Source organism: Ornithorhynchus anatinus, chromosome 5, assembly GCF_004115215.2.
Source record: "Ornithorhynchus anatinus isolate Pmale09 chromosome 5, mOrnAna1.pri.v4, whole genome shotgun sequence".
NCBI lineage: Eukaryota > Metazoa > Chordata > Mammalia > Monotremata > Ornithorhynchidae > Ornithorhynchus > Ornithorhynchus anatinus.
The window spans coordinates 30,271,760-30,295,158 of record NC_041732.1 but is presented as its reverse complement, the minus strand read 5'-3'; the positions used below and the strand labels follow the sequence as shown (position 1 = coordinate 30,295,158).

The 23,399-nt window shown below is 39.2% G+C and overlaps 1 protein-coding gene across 2 annotated transcripts in view; it reads left to right on the top strand.

Moving 5' to 3' along the window:
• CERS3 (ceramide synthase 3) overlaps nucleotides 1–23,399 on the top strand; it is a 98,778-nt gene that overhangs the window by 20,158 nt on the left and 55,221 nt on the right. For both annotated transcript variants that reach the window (XM_029064763.2, XM_029064761.2), the window contains 3 exons: nucleotides 11,264–11,437; nucleotides 15,198–15,315; nucleotides 21,438–21,556. In XM_029064763.2, the coding sequence (XP_028920596.1) occupies nucleotides 11,265–11,437; nucleotides 15,198–15,315; nucleotides 21,438–21,556 (410 nt within the window). In that variant the 5' untranslated portion in view covers nucleotide 11,264. The remainder of the gene's footprint in view (nucleotides 1–11,263; nucleotides 11,438–15,197; nucleotides 15,316–21,437; nucleotides 21,557–23,399) is intronic.

Here is a 23,399-nt window from a genome sequence, read left to right as displayed (position 1 = left end):
TAGCACTCAGTGTGGACAAATAGGTAGAACACAGGCCTGGGGGTCAGAATGATCTGGGTTCTAATCCCAGACCCACCATGTGTCTGCTGTGTGACCTTGGGCAAGTCACTTCACTTCTCTGTACCTCATTTACCTTCTCTGTAAAATGGGGATTAAGAGTCTGAGCCCCAAGAGGGACAGGGACTGTGTCCAACCTGATCACCTTGTATCTACCCCAGCACTTAGAACAGTCCTTGACACATAGTAAACTCTAACAAGTGCCAACATCATTATTATTAACACTCCTATAGATAGGGTTAAAATTTGTTTGTTGTTCCTACTACTGACCATTTCTTCCTAATTTTCCTTACTACTTTCTCACCCATTTCTGAAATTATCTCTACTTCAGAGATTTATCTCTTGTACAACCATTTTTTTTCCAGTCGGTATCAGTTTTGACCTCTTTTTCTACATTAATTGACTTTCTTAGTTCTCTTCCATATCTCTTCTACCCTCTTAGTTCTTTAGTTTCATGACCAAATTATAGTAAAATAGATTGTGATACCTTAATGAGTGGAATAGCACAATGGCCAATCTTATCTCTTATATACACACAAGTACAAATGCACATGAAAAGTGTTCCTTCAAACTCAAAGATTATGCCAACATCAGTGGTATGTGTTATCCAGTGTCCAATCACATTTTTTACTGTGGTATTACTAGCAATGAGTAGTTTCATTTTTGATTCTGCTTTTGGTTTTGATGACCTTCCAAAAGCTTCTGCTGTAAAGAGCAATCCCATTCCTGATTTTTGGACACAGGTTGGTCTGTCGGCAACTTTAATTTTCCACCTGGCCACAGTTATACCATTTTTTCCTTAACATCTCTGAATTTTTTGTCTTCCCATTTAATTCTCCACCTATTTCTGCTGCTGCCATCCATCCCAAACATCCCACCTGATGGAATTGTGATCAGGCCAATGTTGCTCAGATGTAGGTAGACTGACTGCATTCTGGAATCCTACTGTTTGTGATCCTGACTTGTAATTAAGCTAGCATGAAGATCATAGTGGTAGAATTGCTCAAGAAGTCAGGTGTGAAATCTGAGGACAGTCAGTCTCACAGACCTATAGAAGTTTGGATCGTGCAACAATTCTTTTACCTTTAATTTAGTACCACACTAAATGTCATACTTGGAATATGCTGGTTTTCTTAATTCAGCATCCTATTTCTTTGTCTATTTTTGGCCATTGAACACTGTTATTCACTCATTTAGTTGTATTTATTGAGCACTTACTGTGTGCAGAGCACTGTGCTAAGCACTTGGAAAGTACAATTCAGCAATAAAGAGAGACAATCCCTGCCCACACCGGGTTTACAATCTAGAATGGGGAGACAGACATCAAAACAAGTAGTAATAGAATTCAATGAAAGGATCATCATCATCCCCAAATCGGGTATTGCACATATATATTGTTCCTGCCTGTTAAATCAATTAATCTATCAATCAATTATATTTATGGAATGTTTACTGTGTTCAGAGCACCATACTAAACATTTTGGAAAGTACAATTTTACAGAGTTTGTAGACATGATCCCTGCTTGCAAGGAGCTTAAGTCTAGAGGGGGAGATGGACCTTAAAATAAATAATAGGTATGTACAAAAGTGCTATGGATCAGGGAGTGGAATGAATACTAGGTGCTTAGAAGGTATAAATCCAAGTGCAAGGGTGACACAGAAGGGAGAGGGAGAGAGGAACTGAAGGCTTCTTAGGCTTACCGTTAAAAAAGTGTACTGCTAGTTGTAATGTGTTGAATTCCCTAGTTTCCAAAAAAGTAGTGGGTTTACCAGTGTACCATGCAATTCATTCATTCAAATGTATTTATTGAGTGCTTACTGTGTGCAGAGCACTGTACTATACAGATGACATTCTGTTTGCCTTTACAGTCAGGAATAGAAATGGTACCTGCTAAAAATAATTTTTCTGTTTAAGTGCATGTTCCAAAGAATGTTTGAATGTTGTAAAGAAAAGTCAGGTTTCATGCTGATCCACAAGGATAGGTTTGAAGTAAACTTTATTTTTTGTAGACTTAGCCCTGCTTTCATCATTATAAAGAAGATCAATAATAGTAAAGTTGTCTACAGAGAATAGATTGTGTTCTCAATTCTTTTAAGAAAGCTTTTGAATCAGGACTGGGAAAAGTGAGAAAATTTACTGCAAAAAATATGATTGTAGACAGATGGATTTTTACCACATTATGTTTATGATTAGGGATATGAAATTCGATTTTCAATACCTCTTCTTTACTTCAAAGCATGTTTTAATGGAAAAATACCCAGACCTTGTTATGCTGGCAGGAAAACTTTGTGAATCTGAGACAAGGTTAAGGAGCTCTAATAAGACAGAAATATGATTCTGATAACTGCTCGCTTGGCTTAAAACATCAGAACTTGATATACCTGAATGTTGAGTTGAGCAAGCAGAAGAGTTGTAGGCCAAGTGATGAAGTTTTGGTGTGCTGATCTCCACTAGGACAAGTCCTAAGGAAGGGCATTTGATGGGAAAGCCTGAGCAGGCTTGGAAAGACTTTGGAAATTAATGTTCAGGAGAATCATCTTTTTTTAAAGGTATTTGTTAAGCGCTTACTATATGCCAGACACTATAATAAGTGCTGGGGTAGATTCCAAGCTAATCAGGTTGGATACAGTCCCTCTCCCACATGGAACTCACAGTTTTAATCCCCATTTTACAAATGAGGTAATTGAAGCACAGAGAAATTAAGTGACTTGCCCAAGTTCACACAAGTGGTGGAGCTGGGATTAGAACCCAGGTCCTCGTGACACCCTGTGCTCTATCCACTAGGCCAGGATTGCTTCTCTTTGTGCAGCAGTTTAAGGCAAACAGAAATGAAGCATAACTTTGCCCTGCATTTTTCTAAGAACTGAAGTACATTAGCTCAGCATTTGTTTCAGGAAAAGACAATTTGGATGACAGCCCAGATCAGGGCTTATTGTGCAAGTTTCTTTCAAAAAAAAGATTCAACAAAACACCAAAAGACAATCCAGCTTTGAAAAAGAAGCACCCAGGGACAGACTCCTTTGAAGGAGATATGAAGAGCTCTTTTGTGGTTTTGACTACCTCAGGGAATGTGTCTGTTTTTGTATTGTACTCTCCCAAGCACTTAGTATAGTGCTTTGCACACGGTAAGCACTCAAAAAATACGATTAAATGACTACTTCCAGATGCCAAATGACAGATCAGCCTTCTTTGGTAAAATTTGTTTAATAACAATATACGATAGAAAGGTCCCTGGAATTGGTTAGTATGTACATTAAACATTTGAAGGTCAATCAAACTGACTTTGGCTTTTCAGCCATGACACAGAAGCTTGCTGTAGACATAAGTGACCGGCCAGGAAAGGAGAGAAAACCTACTGTGGCATAGCTAAGAAAATGTTGCACATAATGCTAGAGGCCAGAAGCAGGTTCTGAAAGAAAAAAATTGGAAGCCTCTTTTATGAACCCAAGGGATGAATTTTTCTGAACAAGGACCCCTTTGGACTTTTCTATTTGCTCAAATTAACACCTTTTCTCTTCAGAATTCAGGGTCTACAGGGTGTGGGCAAATTTGATAAGGAAATCACCAATACTGTCACTCAAGTGTTGTGGAAGAATCAGGGTAAATCCTGCATATCTTTCCAAGCCACTGGGCACAAGAGTGAAAGATAATCAATCAATCAATTATATGAGCGCTGTGAGCAAAGCATTGTAATAAATACCTGCGAAAGCAAAAGAGTTGGTTGGCACATTGTCTGACCACATCGAATTTACAGTCCAGAAGGTAATGGCTAAGGAAAAAGTACAAGAATCTTTCAGGGTAAAGTAGCTCCCTCATAATCTTGCAACTGTCTATGAACTAGCCAAGTGACCTTGGTTAAGTGATTTCACCTCTCTGGGCTTCCATTATCCCATGAGAATAAGAAAAATAACCTTACTAACCTCATATAGAAATTGTGAAGATAGATGAAGCAGTTGCTATGAAAGTGCTTCTGTGCCTTTGGGAAGAAATGGGCCATCTGTATGCAAGGTAGAATAATTCTTTTTATCTTCAGCATCAAGACCCAGTTGTGACTTACAAAACATCACAAGGGTGTTTCCATTTTTCTGTGGCATCATTGCTAATATCACACTCCCAGTGGGGTAATTCATCTGCAAATCACCCCACCCTCCACTGCCACCTTCCCATAAATATTGTTTTCAGCTCCTACCACTGGGTCAGGGTATCCTAGGCTGTGGGGTCTCTGGCATGTTGCCGTGAAGGTTTCCTTGGGTCTGTTTCAAGAGGAGAGAAACAATAAGAATCATTCTTCTGTTGTATTAAAATGACGCCTAGAGTATTAGGTCATGTGCTACCTCAGCAGTGACTAAAATCAGTCTTTTAATCACCTGGACTCTTTGGCTAGGGTGGTGAGACCTGGGGGCAACTTCATTAGTTAGGAGATTTCAGGTTACGCACAATGAAGATTACGGTACTCTAGCATGTAGGCTCATTGTAGGCAGGGTATGTGTCTACCAACTCTGCTATATTGTACTCTCCCAAGCACTTTACCTTGATCTCATCTATCTCATCGCCGACCTCTCGCCCATGTCCTGACTCTGGCCTGGAACGCCCCCCGTACTCATAGCCAACAGACGATTACTCTCCCCCAACTTCAAAGCTTTACTAAAGGCACAACTCCTTTAAGAGGCCTTCCCTGACCAAATCTTTTTTTCTTTTTCTTCAACTTCCTTCTGTGTCGCCCTGACTTGCTCCCTTTATTCATCCCCGCTCCCGGCCCCACAGAACTTATGTACATATCTATACTTTATTTGTAATGTCCGTCTCCCCCTCTAGACTGTAAACTAGTTGTAGAGAGGCAATGTGTCTGTTATATTGTACTCCCTCAAGCGCTTAATACAGTGCTCTGCACAAAGTAAGTACTCAATAAATACCATTGGTCAATTGATGAAGTCTCACATATAGGCTTTCCTTGCTCTCTTCACAGGATTTGAGAGAGGCAACTGGTCAGGACCTGTGGAAGTACTTTTCTATCATGTGGAAGCTAGTGTCTGAGAGTAGGAGACTGAGGAGATATTTTTGTTAGGATGTTACAGGTCATGACTTTTTTTTAATAGGCAAAATCTCATCTGGCTAGCCAGTTCCCACACTAAGTGCTATGCCATAATTTGTTTTTTTAATTTTTGTATTTAGTGATTTTTTTAGGCATTTAGTATGTACCAAGCGCTGTACAAAGCACTGGCATAGATATGGATAGTCAGTTCGTGCCACGCATGGGGCTGTCAGTCTTAATTCATATTTTACAGATGAAGTATCTGAGGCACCTAGAAGGTAAGTGACTTGTCCAAGTTCACACAGCAGACAAGTGTCTGAGCTGGGATTAGTCAGTCAGACAATTGTATTTATTGAGTGCTTACTGTGTGCAGAACACTGTACTAAGTACTTGGGAGAGTACAATATAACACTCTCCCATTCCTTGCCCATAATGAGCTTACAGTCTAGAGTTATGTATGCAACTCCCATTTGAACATAAATGTCAACTGTACAATTTATCTTCAATTAATATTTTCTTTAGGGAGAACAGCACTAGAGGTGGTGGCTTTATAAGCAGAGATCATTCTCTTGATAGACAAATAAGCAACTCTCCTAGCCAGAGAATGGGAGACTTACTACCAACAATCCCTCTTATATGAATTGTCCTCTGAACTAGCCCTCAAACAAGAAAGGAACCTCCAGCCAACCCAAGACATTCTTGATGATGATAATGATGGTATTTGTTAAGCACTTACTATGTGCCTAGCACTGTTCTAAGTACTGGAATAGATTGTACCACATGGGGCTCACAGTCTTAATCCCTATTTTACAGATGAGGTAACTGAGGCACAGAGAAGTTAAGTGACTTGCCCAAGGTCACACGGCTAAGTGGCAGAGCCAGGATTAGAACCCATGACCTCTGACTCCCAAGCCCGGGCTCTTTCCACTAAGTCACACTGCTCTTTCGCTTTTCCCTTATTCTGCCAGTTAGGCTTCTCTGAACCTATTCCAACACCTAGACTGTTTCAATTATCCAGTTAGGCCCCTCATGAATTCTATAGCAAAATACCTTCTACTTTAAAGGTATTTCCTGACAGATAGCATGTGGATATCATGCTACTGGTGGCTAGGTACACCCCACTCCTATACAAATGCACAATTAAACCGACTCCCCCAATACTGCCTGATTTAGGTTCCCAGTACGGCAGAGGTTCCTTCTTTCCTTGTTTTTGTGCAGAAACAAATTATTTTCCAAAGGCTTTGATTTTTAATGGTTGCTAAACTTCCATCCCAGGTGGCTTATTCATTTCTTACAATCAAGAGCTTTGTTCAGTGCTCTGGACATAGTAAGTGCTCAATAAATACTACTGAATGAATGAATCAAATACGACTGCATTTGCGTTAGGAATTGGCTCTAAGGACCTAAATTGAGTTCTGCTCCTACTGAGTCATAAAGCCACGAGCAAGAAAAATGTCACATTCGTTAGGTTTCTTCCTGCAAACTAATGGCAGGTGGGACTTGAAAAAGTGTGAGACTTAGAAATTCAGTTGAGTTAGCAGTTGGGCAAACACAGCTGTGCATTAGATGCCACCTTCCCTATGGCAATTCTCCCCAAAGGAAACATAAATTATCCGAAGATAAGCCATTAGACTGACTTGTTTCTGTTTAAAGAGCAGCTGCAGTTAGTGTGTAGCACTTAGCAGAATGTACCAGCAGAGAAATCTTAAATAGCTGAAGAGAAAAAGGCTGCAGCTGATGACTGGGAAGACAGTCAAATGTGTCTACATCCAAAAAATAAAGTAAAAAGGAGGTCATGGTAGGTTATGGAGTTTACAGCTAAAAAGTTTCAAAATTGTGCCTGCATATAAAAATTAGAAAATAGTGAAGAGATTAAATTGGAAGTATAATGGGCTTGTGGGGACAATGTTACAGGAAGTGAATAGTTTATGACACCAGGTGGATAGAACAGCTGAAGCCATTACTTTTAGTGAATTTTCATCTTAGCAATATTTTTTAAAGCAGTATCTATCCAACTAGATATTTCTTAGCTGTTCATCTTTCCATCCAGATAGTGCTAAAGTCTCTTACCATTGCAGTATTGAAGGATTGTGTAAAATGTCCATTTTGACTTCCTACTGTTTCCTCTGTAAATAATGTCAATTTGTCATGCTTCTTCCTATATTAGTAATACAAAGGGATTTTGTCATTTGCTTTGTGATTTTTTAGGTCATATTTTGGAGTCACTTTTTCAGTGGTCTATTTGCTTGAAAGACCTGGAAAGAACTGCTTGCCTAGCAGTGAACAAATTTAAAGACTAAAATTGCTTATGTCCAAGCATTTGTTGTAGTCCTGAGGTTGAAGGAGATGTGGTAAAGTCACTGAAAGTTGAGAAGTTAAAGACTGTGGTTAATGCCATAGGTAGAAAACTGTGGTGACCATCCTCTCAGTGAAAGCATTGAAGGGGAAGAGAGCAGAGGAGCAGAAACATAAAAGACTACAGGACTGCTCTTCTGTTTTCTTGGAAAATGGAGCTGCCGATCTTATTTTGACAAAAGAAGATATTGGAGGAAGGGAGAAATGGTGGTCAGGAGAGGCTAAAGAAGGTTCTAGAGGAGGGTGGCTTAGAATAATTAAACTCATAGCTTCTCTACAGTTTGTTGGAATACAGTTCTGACTTTGGAATTCTTTTTATTCATTTATTAAACCTTCTTGATTTTAGTGTGTTTTGATAATTTCAGGGAAAGTGCTCTTTTAGGACATCATCCAACACCCAACTTTATATTCTTGGACAGTTGATAAGTACTGGCTGGAAATCCCTCACACTTCATTGTATAGGTGTAGGCTGCAACTGGGTCAAGAATAGGAGGCTCTCTTCAATTCTTGCAAACATGATTCTGGGACTTTGGGCAAAAACCTCTCCCCCTTGAGCACAGTTATCATGGAAAATTGTATTAAGTGAAACTTAGCACTGATGAGAGAAAGGAAAAGAGGGAAAGAAACACTGAACAATTGCTTGGGGAAAAATAACAGACATCTAGTACTGAGAAAGGGTAAGTTTTGAGATACTGATGATGAATGTCCTTCCAATCTTCTGATTTAACATTTCAGGTGTTGATGGGGAATGGGGATTTGAGTTACATTCATCAGAGAGGCCATTATGAATGTCCAGTTTCTTTTCATTTAGTAGTACTGTTAACTGCAACTTTTGTCGTCATTTATTAAAAATCCTTTGCGCTTCTACACATTTCACTCACTGGCAGGGTAGAAAAAGCAAATAACTGAATTAGGGCACTAGACTATATAATGTCTTTGTAGGCTGAATTATAAGCAACACTTTGTATTGGGCCCAAACTGTAATATTTAGAAGTTCATTATAATGGCGCCTGCTAATGCTACTGTACTCATGGTCTGTGAGCAGCTCCATTGTAAACCTGGACTTCCAGGAGTTTATGACTCACTGTAAAATTTTGCTTTAGGGAGAAATTTGATGTAAAATGACTGAGAACAGGAATAATTGTTCCTTTATACATTTCCAGGAGAAAACTAATTTTTATTTTTTAATGTTGCCTTCTTGGTATTAAAAAAAATAAAATGGCTGAGTGAACATTTCATCCAACTACTGTAGACTGTGACTGTTGTGTATATGTGTTCAGGGAATCATTAACATCAGCAAGATATGCAGAGAGAATTCTTAAGACTTTGTCAATGGTATAAAAGATCTGGCTTACTGATTCCCCTGCAAATCTTTGTAAGAAACATCTGGGTGGCCAATGTTAAGTTGGCATGTTCTTCCTCACCAAAAGTTGGATTTTAGGAAGAAAGTCATTTATGTTTGTGTGTTGATTATATTAGTGTATATAACTTAGAAAAAAAAAAACTCCTTACTCCTCCCATTCATTCACTCATCCTACAGCACAGTATGCTCACTTCATTCCGCTAACATCAACCCACTCACTGTACCTGTATCTTGGCTATCTCTCCAATGACCCCTAGCCCACAACCTATCTCTGGCTGGAACTCTCTCCCCCTTCATATCCAACATACTATCATTATCCCCACCTTGAAAGCCTTATTAAATCATCTATCATCCAAGAGACCTTCCCCTACTAAGACTTCATTTCCCCTACTTGCTCTCCCTTCTGTGTCACCCATGCATTTGGATTTGTATTCTTTAAGCACTTATTATTCACCCCACCCTCCTCCCCACACTTCTTATACTCATATCCGTAATTTTAATGTCTGCCTCCGCCTCTACAATTTAAGCTTCTTGTGTCCAGGGAACATGTCTGCCAATTCTGTTATATTGTACTCTCCCAAGGGCATAGTACAGTGCTCTGCACCCGGTAGGCACTCAATAAATATGATTGATTGATCATCGTGGTCTCCATTAAAATTGGAAGGCAGAGGAGAATGTATCCAGGAAATAATAAAGCATTCCTCTTTTCTTAGAAAGAAGACAAGTAACCAATTAAGACTAGAAGCCCATTCTTTTCCAGTTCCAAGGATGTCCAGATTTAGCCAAGGGAGATTTAGACAAGCATGCACATCAGCCCCAGAAAATGGTTGTTCTGCTAGAGATCATCTTCACCAGGAATGATTTGGAGCCAGTCTAGTCTCTGGTTGTACTCCTGTTTAGACTCATATCCTTGGGGTTGTGCTGGCATTCCTGCAGAGAAGAACTGAGGCATCCCCTTCTGTCCATTGACCTTACTGTGAGACGATTAAATAAACTGTAAGGGAGCAGTGAGGAAACTGCACTTATTCTTCCCATCAGATTGATAGTGGCAGCATAAGGAATATATGGATGGGGGGAAACCAGCTGCTGACAGTTAGCATTAGCCCTAGACATCTGTCTCCTTTCTTTTTCATGATTGAGTTATATCACTTTCAACATGCACAGTACTCCCACAATGTATTATTGTCAAGATGGTCCAATGAAGGGACAGATCCTCGTATCAGCGGTCCTGGATTCAGTCACTGACTGTACCACAGTTTCCCTGAGGGAACTTGACCAAGTCACTTAACTTCTGAGACCAGATCCTTGTATTGTTTACAATAAGATTGAAGATCTTACTCTGTAAAACTAAAGAGGATAAAAACATGGACAGACTCAACTTGTAAGAAAAGAATTTTGAAAATTTACCAAATAGGGAGTGAGGAAAAGATTTAGAGCTAAACATCTGGAAGAATTTATATAATTGATTTTTAAAGTTAAGATACACACAGAAAATGATTTCTAGAAGGGTAAAAGCAGAAGGAAGTTGAAAAACTCCTTTTAAAAGTGCCTTGTAAAGGTAAATTCATTATACGGCTGGTGCAGCATGAGAGGTTCCTTGTTTACGGTAAAATAAAATTCAAAGCAGCATTCAAAAGTAATGAAAACACACAGGAGCAGTACTTCATTATGGATTGCCCAGTAGCCAAAATATGTTGGGTGCAACTGGCCAATCAAGTGCGTAGTCCAGACACGGGAGAGCTAAGGCAATAAGGAATGGTTGTGTGAATTTTATAGCGTAGTGAAAGTCTGCAAGCGATAAATGCAATCATTATTAGAGCTATGGGACGGAAGAAATATGGAATAGTTCAAAACTGGATAGAAATAGCAAAAAAAGGAAATTCATAATTGAGGGTGAATGAACAGTTTGATCTTTGGATTGACTGCTGCTTATTCAAATGAAATATTTGAATATAAATGACCAACTTAAAGTACATCGGAGATGTGCAGACACATTTTTTCCTTTTAAAATATACTGTATTATATCTATTTTGGACTTGTTGTTCCTATTAATCCTTTAATAAAATATCCAGGAGGATAAATTAGATAGCTCTGTAGTACTTGGAGCAAGTCGGAGATTAGAATCCCGAAATGTGAAATTGTCAAGTAGAAGCTCATAGTAAAGCAGTGCATCATGTTTTCCATGGGAGGAAGGGTCCCGCTGCTGAACATGGATGCAATGATTTGCAAGCACAATCTGATGTATCCTAGGCTGGAAATTTCTGAGTTCCAAATATAATGAGCTCTCAACTCTATTGTTATTTTGGGTTATTAATTTTGATCAGTTTTTTCTGCACATTTTTTTCATGAGTTTTGGAGTCTCAAGTTACATGTTTTTCTATCAATATTCATTGTTTTGCTTGACATGAGCTACTTTTTTTCATGGCATTAACTCATCTTTCTTTTTCCACTTTAGAATGTTTCAAACATTTAAAGACTCCTTCTGGTCAGAAAGATTATGGCTTCCTACCACTATAACGTGGTCAGATCTTGAAGATCATGATGGACTAGTTTTTGTAAAACCTTCTCATTTATATGTCACGATACCCTATGCTTTTGGCTTGCTGATAATAAGATACTTTTTCGAAAGGTAAGTATGTCCATCCTTCATCTCTTTCCACTTGATTCTCACAGACTCAAAGATATATGCTTTTGATAAAACTTGAGGCAAATGTTTGAGAAAAATGGGTTAAAACCTAATAGAATTTGCAAACATGGCAAAAAATAAATCAAAACAATATTGATATGCAATTTTTCAAGATTCATGTCAAAACATTCACTAGAAGCCCATTGTAAAATGTTGCTAGTTTTAATAAAATGATTTTTACTACATTATAAGAAAACCAAGAGAAATATATGAAATAATGTATAACTGGTCACTCACACTGTTCTTGAAAGTGAAATCGGTATTTTTCCAGACTTTGTAAACAACACTGTTATGGTAATGAGAGATTAAAGTTCAACTGTAATCTTTCCTTTGAGGATATTTGAAGTTGGAAAAATTTTAAAGAAAAATCTCATAAAATCATACTCAGCATGGCTTGGTCGATAGAATATGGGCCAGGGAGTCAAAAGGAACTGCATTCTATTCTTAGTTTCACCACTTGTCTGCTAGGTGACCTTAGGCAAGTCACTTAACTTCTCTGAACCTCAGTTTCCTCATCTATAAAATGGAGATTAAGACTGTGAGCCCCATGTGGGACAGAGACTGTGTCCAATCTGATTAGTCTGTATCTACCTCAGTGCTTGGAAGAGTGCTTGGCACATAATAAGCACTTAACAAATACTATAAAAATGATCCAAGAAAAAATAATGCAGATCATATGTATTTAACTATTTGTCATGTCCTGATTTTCCAATTATTTGCTTAACTGAATTTATAGGTACTCTAAATGGCCCTTATGAAAATTACATCCAATCAGCCTTATTTGGCCATAAATGCCCTTTAGAAGAAAAAATTGTCCTTTACCCCATTATTCTGCTTAATCCTGAGAGGAGGACATCAGTTTCAAAATATACCCTTTATCTTCTCATTTGTGTTTTCAGCCTAACCAATTATTGTCAGAGGTAGAAAGCTGTGTTGTTGTTTTTATTTCTTTTCAAGTAGAGAAGTAATTTTAAAGTAGTCTCCTTACCACCTGAAACCTAAGTCCATATATCTTCTGGTTTGAATGATAATCCATTTGTACGGTGGAGGGGACATTCTTATGGTTTTATACTGGATAGTCCAGTTGTCAGTTTATCTTTCCCCTGTATTATGATCATATGGGGAATTGGGGAGAGGAGTGGCAAAGGGGCGTCTGGATATCATGAGTGCTGTCTGGATACCCTACCCATATTTCACAATATTCTTTCTTAGTCAGAAGTAGAAGAGTGACTTTATTTTATATGTAATTGCTAAATCAGCCGATGATGAAGGGTCAACACCTTAAGTCTTTCTCAAGAACCCTTTAGCAACAAACAGAAATGGTTACAAATTTCTCTTAACTTCCAGTAACATTCTTGTTCTTCCTCAAGAGATTTCAGATAGTATATCTCCCCTTTACACTATCTCTCTCTTTCTTCAGACACCATGGTGTGCAATTACTCATATTCAACTTTCTCCAGCTGTGATATTCCATAAAGCCATGTGTTGCTATCACTAATCTCATATCTGTTTTCCAGAAGTACATATTGAAGTACATTATGAAGTATTTTGCTATATAATATAGTTTGCATATTTTCTATTTTTAATTGGTGCTCATTTGTTTAAACCAATCTAAAATGACTTTTACTTGTATTACCAATAACATTGTAGAGGAGACTTTTTCTTCTGTTCAGTACTTACATAGCACTTTCTATTACCCCAACTATTACCCTTACTTTCTTCAATATTACCCCAAATAAATTATGGAGTATAGATAAATTTTTATTTCAAACACTATTCCTTCTTGAATTATGCTATGTCACGCACACACACATTATTGTACAGCTAATTCCCTGGATAAGAAGGTAAATTTCAAAATGAAGTTTATGATATTCTAAATATATTCATTTTATAGGCAGAGGATTGAAGTAGAGAAGTATTTTTTAGAATTTTTCTCATACAATGTGAATTTTGCTTAAGGTTGAAAACACAAGCAAAAGAACATAGTATAAATTTTATTCTTTCCAGTGATCCTTTCCTTAAATTGCCTTCTTATATCAGTAATTCAGAATTGAGCTGGACTACGTGTTCAAATATCACCTTATATAGGAGCAAGTTCTGCTGCCTTTGGTTTTAAGACACCAAACACTACTTCTCATTGTATCTAACTCTCTGAAAGGTACCTATTAATGACACTTTTGCTCTGAACTGCTCCTATTTGGTTAAAGAAGAAGAGTGATGGGTCTGTTCTATACATCAAGTACAGCTTATCACTATATTGGCAGATTCCAGAATTCTGTAAGATGCTAATTTCACAAACCTAAATCATTTTTTTCCTACTGAGACTGGGTGAATGATTTAAGCTTAGAAGAACCAACTTAAACCTTGCCCCAAACTCTCACCAAATCTTCGTCTAAGGGTTAGTGAGCTTCAGGAGTGTTCTGCTTTGTTTTAATTTATTGTTACACTTCCTCCTTTTAACTAGGAATACAAATCTTCAATAGAAATGTGGAAGCCTCTCACCAGGAATTTCTGGTTTCATGATTGTTTCCTGCCTCATTTGGCAGGTCCCAAAGGCATAGATTCAAGTTTCTAAACAAAGTGACCAAATATTATTATTAGAATGACCAAAATTTATCATATTTCCAAACTTTCAACAAAACAGGCAAACTTCTTAAAACCAAAAAGGGGTTGCAATTACCCTGATCTGGTTGTTGACATACAGAATTTGGATTTGTGATCAATAGCCTCATTTTCCCTGGGCCACATTCATGCCCTATTTAAGACAGTAACATACCATACTCTGCATTCAGTATAATATGAGGTATGATTTTCTTGGAAAATAGTTCTATGTACTTTAATCATCGAAATTACTGAAATGGAAATCAGTCAATGGTCTTTCAATCACTGGTGTTTATTCAATGCTTATTGTGTGCAAAGCACCGTATTAAGTATTTAGGAAAGTAAAATACAGCAGAGTTGGTAAGGATGAGCTTAAGGTCTCTAGAGGGATACAGACATTAAATTAAATTAGAGATAAGGGTAATAGTAGAGCATAAGGATGTGTACCTAAACGATGTGGGGCTGGGGTGAGTATCAGAGTGATTAGAGGATATGCAGCTAAGTACAGACTAAATGCAGAGGTATGTGCAACTAGGGGCAATGAGGACTTAATCAGGGAAAGCATCTTAGAGGAAATGTGCTTTTAGTAAGGCTTTTAGGGTGGGGAGAGTGGGGATCTGTTGGGTCTGAAGAGTGAGGGAGTTCCAAGCAAAGGGATGACATGGGCAAGGGGTAGGCAGCGAGATAGATGAGATCGAGGTACCGAGAGTAGGTTGATGTGAGAGGAACAGAGTGTGCAGATTGGGTTGTGGTAGTAGATTAGAAAGGTGAAGTAGGAGGGAGAGAACTGATTGAAGGATGGAACTGAACCATCTATTCCAATTCTGTACTGCAAATAAACCTATTTCAGTTTTCATTTCCTTCATTTCAAAATCGTGTTTAGTGATTTTACTGATAGTAAGTTTTTGTTGTTCTTATTTGAGAGTCTTTTTGAGCTACAGCATTTGTACAAGCCTATAAAGTCACTCTCTCTGAGCTACTGGTAGACAGTTATTTAACACCGGCCATGGCAGTAACCGGTTTCTCAAACTTCTGTTCCCCTCTTTCAGTGTCTCCGAGGGCTGATTCTCAGACTCTTCAATTTTTCTTTCATGTTTTACAGGTTTGTTGCTTTCCCTCTAGCAAAGGCTTTCGGCATAAAGGAGATAGCACGCAACAAGATTCATCCCAATCCCATCCTAGAGAATTTTTTCATCCGAAACTCAAGGAAACCATCCCAAGTAAGGCTATTAATTATTTGCAGATAGCTTTTGGATTGGAATCCTTAACCTTAATGTTTTAATCAGTAATACATAGTTACCTCATCTTTTCAAGAGATCTTTTCCAGTTGATCTGTGAATGATATAATTCATTTGAACCTTTTTGTTTTGTGGTGACAGGATATTCAGCTTCTAAAATATAATATAAAATATATATATATATGAAAGTGTTTCTGTCACTTAATTTCTCTGGGCCTCAGTTCCCTCATCTGTAAAATGGATATTGAGAGTGAGCCCCATGGGGTACAGAGCCTCAAACATGATTAGCTTGTATCTACCCCACCACTTAGAACAGTGCTTGGCACATAGTAAGTGCTTAACTTGGCATTAATAATAATGATTACTATTTATGTATAGTTTAAAACTGATCTAGAAAATTAAAATTTGAGGTGGCCTCTCTCATTTGCACAGCAGACAAGGCACAAATTATAATTCCTATCACTCCTACATTTATTGAACATTTACGTAGTTTGAAGCACCATACTAAGCTTTGAGAAACGTAATTATTGGTTTTCAATGGTATTTGTTAAGCACTTACTATGTACTAAGTACATACCTTGTATCTGCCCCAGTGCTTGGAACAGTGTTTGGCACATGGTAAGTGCTTCATAAATACCATAATTATTTCTACTATTATGATAACAAATATACTAAGTACTGCACTAACAGCTGGAGTAGATACAAGCTAATCAGATTGGATACTGTCCCTATCCCACCTGGGGCTCCCAGTCTTAATCCCCATTTTACAGATGAGGTAACTGAGGCACAGAGAAGTTAAGTGACTTGCCCAAAGTCACACAGTAGACAAGTAGTGGAGCTGGGATCAGAACCCAGGTCCTTCTAACTTCCAGGCCCATGCTCTATCCCCTAGGCCATGCTGTTTTTCATTAATGCCAGTAATTACTACAGAAACTGAGAAATTAGTGTTCAGGATGTCATGTCATCTGCCACAGAAGTCAAGATATATTATATCTGCTTAAGCTGAAGGAAAGACTAGACTGTAAGCTCGTTGTGGGCAAGGAATGTTTTGTTTATTGTTGTATTGTACTCTCCCAAACGCTTAGTATGGTGCACTACACACAGTAAGCGCTCAATAAATATGATTGAATAAATAAATGGAAACAGCCCAGAAGTCCCACCGCTTCGAAGACTTTCTGTTCTGCCTTCATACCCATCCGTGACTAAGCTAGGGCACACGTAGGCTTCCTAGCAGGCAGAAGTGCTCATCTTTTAGTTTTGCCCTGGCACTCCCAATACATGAAGTTGGTCCTGCTCTTAGAAGCAAGGCTGTAATTTTTAAAGGGGATTATTACTTAAACAAGAGCCTAGAAGGGATTTCATATAACTGCCTATTGACTTGTAAATGCCCGTTTAAACACTTAATGAAATTTTGTTTTTAGTTTCGAATCTGTTACTAGTCAAATAGAACTGGTCAGACTCAGAAAACATATTCCAAAACTTCATAAATACCTAAGCTAAAAGTGACATAATTACATTATGAAGACCTCTCAGAATGGTGATATTATAATGATAATTGCAAAAAGGTACAACTCCTAGTCCATGATTTTCAAAAAGTCAGAGGAAAGTCTGAACTCTGAGTCCAAAAATAGGAAGTGAAATACTGAATTCTGTTGTCACTGCTTTCAGTCAATCAGTGGTATTTGTCAAGTGCTTAAGCTGTGCTGAGCACTATATTTAGTACTTGGGAGAGTACCATAGAGTTAATAGAAACAACCCGTGCCTTCAAGAAATTTAAAGCCTCAACGGGGAGACACACATCAAAATAAATTACAGGTAGGGAAAAGCAACAGAATGTAAAGATATGTACATAAATGCTATGGAAGGAGACTGGGATGAGTATCCAAGTGTTTACCTTTAGCCTTTTGATATAATAGTAATGATAATATTGTTTAAGCTATTACTATGTGTCAAGCACTGTTCTAAGCCCTGGGGTAAATACAAGCTAATCAGGTTGGACATAGTTCTTGTTTCACATGGGGCTCACAGTCTTTTTCCCCATTTTACAGATGAGGTAACTGAGGCACAGGGAAGTTAAGTGACTTACCCGACATCATACAGCGGACAAGTGGGGGAGCTGGGATTAGAACTCAGGTCCTTCTGACTCCCAGGTCCGTGTTCTATCCCCTAGGCCGTGCTGCTTCTCTATTCCCCTGACCCTCAACTCTACAGCACTTGAGTACATATATTCATATAATACGTTGTAAATTAATTATTTATATTAATGCCTGTCTCCCCCTCTAGCTTGTAAACTTGTCTTGTGCAGGGCACGTATTGGCTAATTCCGTTTTATTGTACTCCCCCAAGTGCTTTCAGTTCTCTGCACATAGTAAGCACTCAATACCATTGCTTGCTTGCTTGATTGATTGATTAGATAATAGGGAAGTTCTGGAGTGGCAATAGGACAGGAAACAGTTTTGGGAAATGGAGAAGTTAATCAGGGAATGGTGTAGTGGATAGAGTATGGGCCTGGAAGTCAGAAGGTCATGGGTTCTAATCCCAGCTTCACCACCTATCTGCTCCGTGACCTTGAGTAAGTTACTTCACTTCTCTGTGCCTCATCTGTGTAATGGGGAATGAGACTATGAGCCCCATGTAGGATAGGGACTGTGTCCAACCCTATGCTTGAATCCACTCCAGCACTTAGTACAGTGTCTGGCTCATAGAAGCACTTAACAAATACAACTATTTATTAGGGAAGACACCTCTGGAGGAGATATGACATTTTTGAAATATTTAGAATATGGAGAGAAGCAGTGGTCTGCCACATGTCAAGTGGGAGGAAGTTCCAGGCAGGAAAGAGGGTGTGAACAACAGTTCAGTGGTGTTAGAGACAAGAACAAGGTTCATTGAGTAGGTTTACTTGAGAGTAGTAAAGCATGAGAACTGGAATGTAATAGGAGAGGAGTGAAAATAAGTAGTAGGGAGAGAGTCAGCGGCCTGTCATTTCTCTTTGTTGCTGAGATGAATAGGCCATCATTACAGGATTTTCAGCATACATGGCTCCGATTCTCTGAAGCCTTATGTGATTTGCTTGCTCTCAATATATGGGGGCCTTATTACACATATGCCCATTGATATAAATAATAGCATATAATATCAGCTTCCTCAAATAATCAATCATTTGTATTTATTGAGCACTTACTGTGTGCAGAACACTGAACTAAGCCCTTGGGAGAGTACAATGTAGCAGAGTTGGTAGATATGTTCCCTGCCCATAAACAGCTGACAGTCTAGAGGGGTATACAGAGAAGCAGCATGGCTCAGTGGAAAGAGCCTGGGCTTGGGAGTCAGAGGTCATGAGTTCGAATTCCAGATCTGCCACTTATCAGCTGTGTGACTGTGGGCAAGTCACTTAACTTCTCTGTGCCTCAGTTACCTCATCTTTAAAATGGGGATTAACTGTGAGCTTCATGTGGGACAACCTGATGACCCTGTATCTACCCCAGTGCTTAGAACAGTACTCTGCACATAATAAGCGCTTAACAAATACCAACATTATTATTATTATTATACAGAGTCTAGAGGGGGTATACAGATATTAATATAAATAAATTACAAATTCATTCATATTTAAGTATTTATATGGCAACATATACACTCTAAAGACATGTTATCCATCCACTGCTAATGCCCTCTCAGCTTGTAAAGAGGGCAATTATCATACATTTCTTCCAATCAGTCTGTTGCCCCTGTTCAAGACAGAGACTGAACTGAAGAAGTCTCTGCCAGATTCTGTAATAGTAGTTTAAAATATTCTTATGTTCTGATAAATCAAGTCCACTCTACCACCTACAGCCAATCCATTACAGTCTGCTATTCATATTCATTGCCAAAGGTTTGGGAAGTTAATTTTGTTGCAGTTTGATTTCTGCTGTTCTTTCTGCCCCTGACTATACAGTCCTTAATGAAAACCTGTTTCCAACTCTGAGCCTGGAGTGAGGATATGTGAAAGTAGAAAAGTAACTTGCTTTCTTTAAGAAAACAAAATCTTTAAGTAAGCAGATCTTCAGTCTGTAAGGCCTTAGGAACAAGGATTTTCCCTTAGTGGATCTTATGTTTAGAGTGACGATCTCTCCATTTTGCCTCTTATCTCTTGTTCATCGAGTACCCACATTTGTAAGTAGAACAGAATGTTGGGTGGTGCTATCATGTTGGTCCAGATTTTTATGTCCTGGTCCTCCAGATGGTAAGAATCATTGCTTCAGTTTTCCAAAATGATGAGAGGTCATGTTGATTTTCACAGTTGGAAAAATTTTAGTGGTTTAATCAATCAATCAATCAATCAATCAATCCAACAGTGATATTTTTGAGAGCTTACTGTGTACAGAGCCCTGTTCTAAGCACTTGGGAGAGTACAATACAGCAGAGTAGGTAGATGAGTTCCCTGCCTACAGGGAACTTACAGTTTACAGGAGGAAACATACAATAAACTTAGATTAGGGCTAGGGAAATAGTAGAATAAAGATACATTGATAACTAGAAAAAAAACTTGAGATGGGCAACAATTGTTTTTGCTGGTGAGAGGTTATTTCTAGATTTATTAGATTGTTACAGTTACTGTGGGAGCTCCAGGGTATCATTTAAATTCTTTCATATTCTGATTCCTTCAATTCCAACTTTCATTTTTTTTTGACTTATGGAAGCATAGGAAAAAATGTCGATTTCCTGAGATCTCTAAGACCCCTCGTCCACAAAGCAAGAATGGTGTTCACTTGGTAGCAAGACATGGGCCCTTTATTTTTCATAAGACTATTTTCAGGAACATGAAAAATAATTTGGCTAAAAAAAATTGCACTAGCCTTGTGACTAGTGGATGTATGATTCATGGATTTAAAAGGTTTGAAAACTCAACTGTATGGACCATTAAAGTGTGGGTGTAAGTTTTTGATTGTTTGGTTTTGATGAAGCCCTCCTTTTTTTTTCAAGACCTTTGTGAATTTTGTTAGAGATTCTTAGTTTATGGGGCTTCATTCATTAATTCATTCAATAGTATTTATTGAGCGCTTACTATGTGCAGAGCACTGTACTAAGCGCTTGGGATGAACAAGTCGGCAACAGATAGAGACGGTCCCTGCCGTTTGACGGGCTTACAGTCTAATCGGGGGAGACGGACAGACAAGAACAATGGCACTAAACAGCGTCAAGGGGAAGAACATCTCGTAAAAACAATGGCAACTAAATAGAATCAAGGCGATGTACAATTCATTAACAAAATAAATAGGGTAACGAAAATATATACAGTTGAGCGGACGAGTACAGTGCTGTGGGGATGGGAAGGGAGAGGTGGAGGAGCAGAGGGAAAAGGGGAAAATGAGGCTTTAGCTGCAGAGAGGTAAAGGGGGGATGGCAGAGGGAGTAGAGGGGGAAGAGGAGCTCAGTCTGGGAACGCCTCTTGGAGGAGGTGATTTTTAAGTAAGGTTTTGAAGAGGGAAAGAGAATCAGTTTGGTGGAAGTGAGGAGGGAGGGCGTTCCAGGACCGCGGGAGGACGTGACCCAGGGGTCGACGGCGGGCTAGGCGAGACCGAGGGACGGTGAGGAGGTGGGCGGCAGAGGAGCGGAGCGTGCGGGGTGGGTGGTAGAAAGAGAGAAGGGAGGAGAGGTAGGAAGGGGCAAGGTGATGGAGAGCCTTGAAGCCTAGAGTGAGGAGTTTTTGTTTGGAGCGGAGGTCGATAGGCAACCACTGGAGTTGTTTAAGAAGGGGAGTGACATGCCCAGATCGTTTCTGCAGGAAGATGAGCCGGGCAGCGGAGTGAAGAATAGACCGGAGCGGGGCGAGAGAGGAGGAAGGGAGGTCAGAGAGAAGGCTGACACAGTAGTCTAGCCGGGCTTCTACTTACCAGAGTCCATGACAGAATATTAGAGAGCACATGCCTTCACTCAATCACATTTATTGAACACTAACTCTATGTGGAGCACTGCCGTAAGAGCTTGTGAGAGTACAGTACAGCAGAGGAGGTTGACACATTTCTTATCCACTAGGAGCTTAGAATTAGAATCCCGAGTTTCAGTCCAAAGACTGTACCCCTATCACGATCTAAGTTTCTTTGTGATATTTGTTTCAGACCGATCTATATGGCTTGGCAAAGAAGTGCAACTGGTCCTTGCGACAGGTGGAAAGTTGGTTCAAGAGGCGGCGTAATCTTGAGAGGCCTTGTGGACTGAAGAAATTCCAGGAAGCATGGTAAGAGAGCATCATAGTATTTTCAAATCTAAAGCACCATAAAAATACAAAGGAATATTTCAACCAGAATTCACACTTCCTTGAGTAGGTTTTGACTCTATCCGTCCATTGTATGACTTGGCCCTGTCATGTTTTCCCAGCCTTCATAGAGCATAAACTGGAGAGTCAATCACCAGGTATTTTCTCTAGTGCCCGGGGTGCTTGGCACTGTTCTGGCTATAGTACGTAAGTAGATAAGAGAATGTTGATCATATTTCATTTGTAAATGTAAACAGTAAATGAAAAGAAATCTTCACTTGAAGTACAAACTACTGTCTTCATCTAGTTTAGATCCACCGACCCCCTCTGTATTGACTGGTTGGTTCAACCCAATTTTACACTGATATTTGGACATGATAGGTTGTGTTTTAGCTTCAGCTTTCAAGTCTTGGGACTTTACTTAACTCTGAAGTATAATTAAATTGCATCTCCTTTTTTTCCCAGGTGACATAATTATTTTCATGGTTCCCCTTGGCTTCGATTCAGAAAGATGGCATCAGTTAGGCTGATTTGCCCTACCAGGGACAGGAAATAGGTGGTTAAATAATATACCATCACTACTTCCCTCCTTGGAAAGTCAGAGAAGAGATTCAGTTCCATATGAACCTGTTGGAATCAGTCTTGGAGTTCCATTAAGGCAGCAGACCTTGATGATTCTAGACCTGAGGGCTTCTGGGAAATGGATTCAAGCCCCAGATGAGGTCTGGATCATGGATCTTTGAATCTACGATCACCTGGAATGTTCTGGGCTAAATTATATCAATTATTTCATCTAACTGCTTCCCACAGCCTGAGCGACCACCTATTCCATCCTGGAACCCTTACATTCTGGGATTCTGAGATCGACTGGGTCTAGACCACTGCAGTTGAGTAAAGTTCCTGTGGGGAGTCCAAAGTAGTGTACTGGATAGAGCATGGACCTGGGAGTCAGAAGGTCATGGGTTCTAATACTGGCCCTGCCACTTGTCTGCTGTGTGACCTTGGGCAAGTCACTTTGCTTCTCTGTGCCTCAGTTACCTCATCTGTAAAATGGGGGTTGAGACTGTGAGCCCGATGTGGGACAGGGACTGTGTCCACTTCAACTTGTATCCATCCCAGTGCTTAGTACAGTGACTCACATACAATAAGTGCTTAACAAATACCACACATTATTATCATTAAACCCAAGAGGTTTTGACAAAAATAGTCCAGCCCTAAAATTACAAATGAAGTAGCATGGCCTACTGGGTAAAACATCAGCCTGGGAGTCGCAGGACCTGGGTTCTAATCCTTGCTCTACCACTTGTCAGCTGTGTGACTTCGGCAAGTCACTTAACTTCTCTGTGCCTCAGTCACTTCACCTGTGAAATGGGAATTAAGATTCTGAGTCCCAAATGGGACATGAACTATGTCCTACCTGATTTTCTTGTATTTACCTCAGTGCTTAGTACAGTACCTGGAACACTGTATGCACTTAAAAAATACCACAACTATTATTATTATTAATAACAAATTTCATAAAAATGTGGAGCTAATGGCTTCTCAGGTAACCAATCCCATCTTACTCTAACTTTAGCTAGACTGTGCCCTGAGAAGTCCTCTGCCTCCCCTCCATCTCCTTTCCATTCTGAAGTTGAAGACTGTATTACTTGGATTTAGGAGATTTTTAGGTGCCAAAAAATGAACACTCAGTAGTCAGCAGGGTGGCCGAAGAAAGAATTCTGGTGTTGATCCACTTTAACTGTTTCCTTCAGCCTTCTAGCAACCAGGAGGATGTTATTAATTCTGACTGCAACACAGGCTAGTGTTTGGAGTGAATATTTTT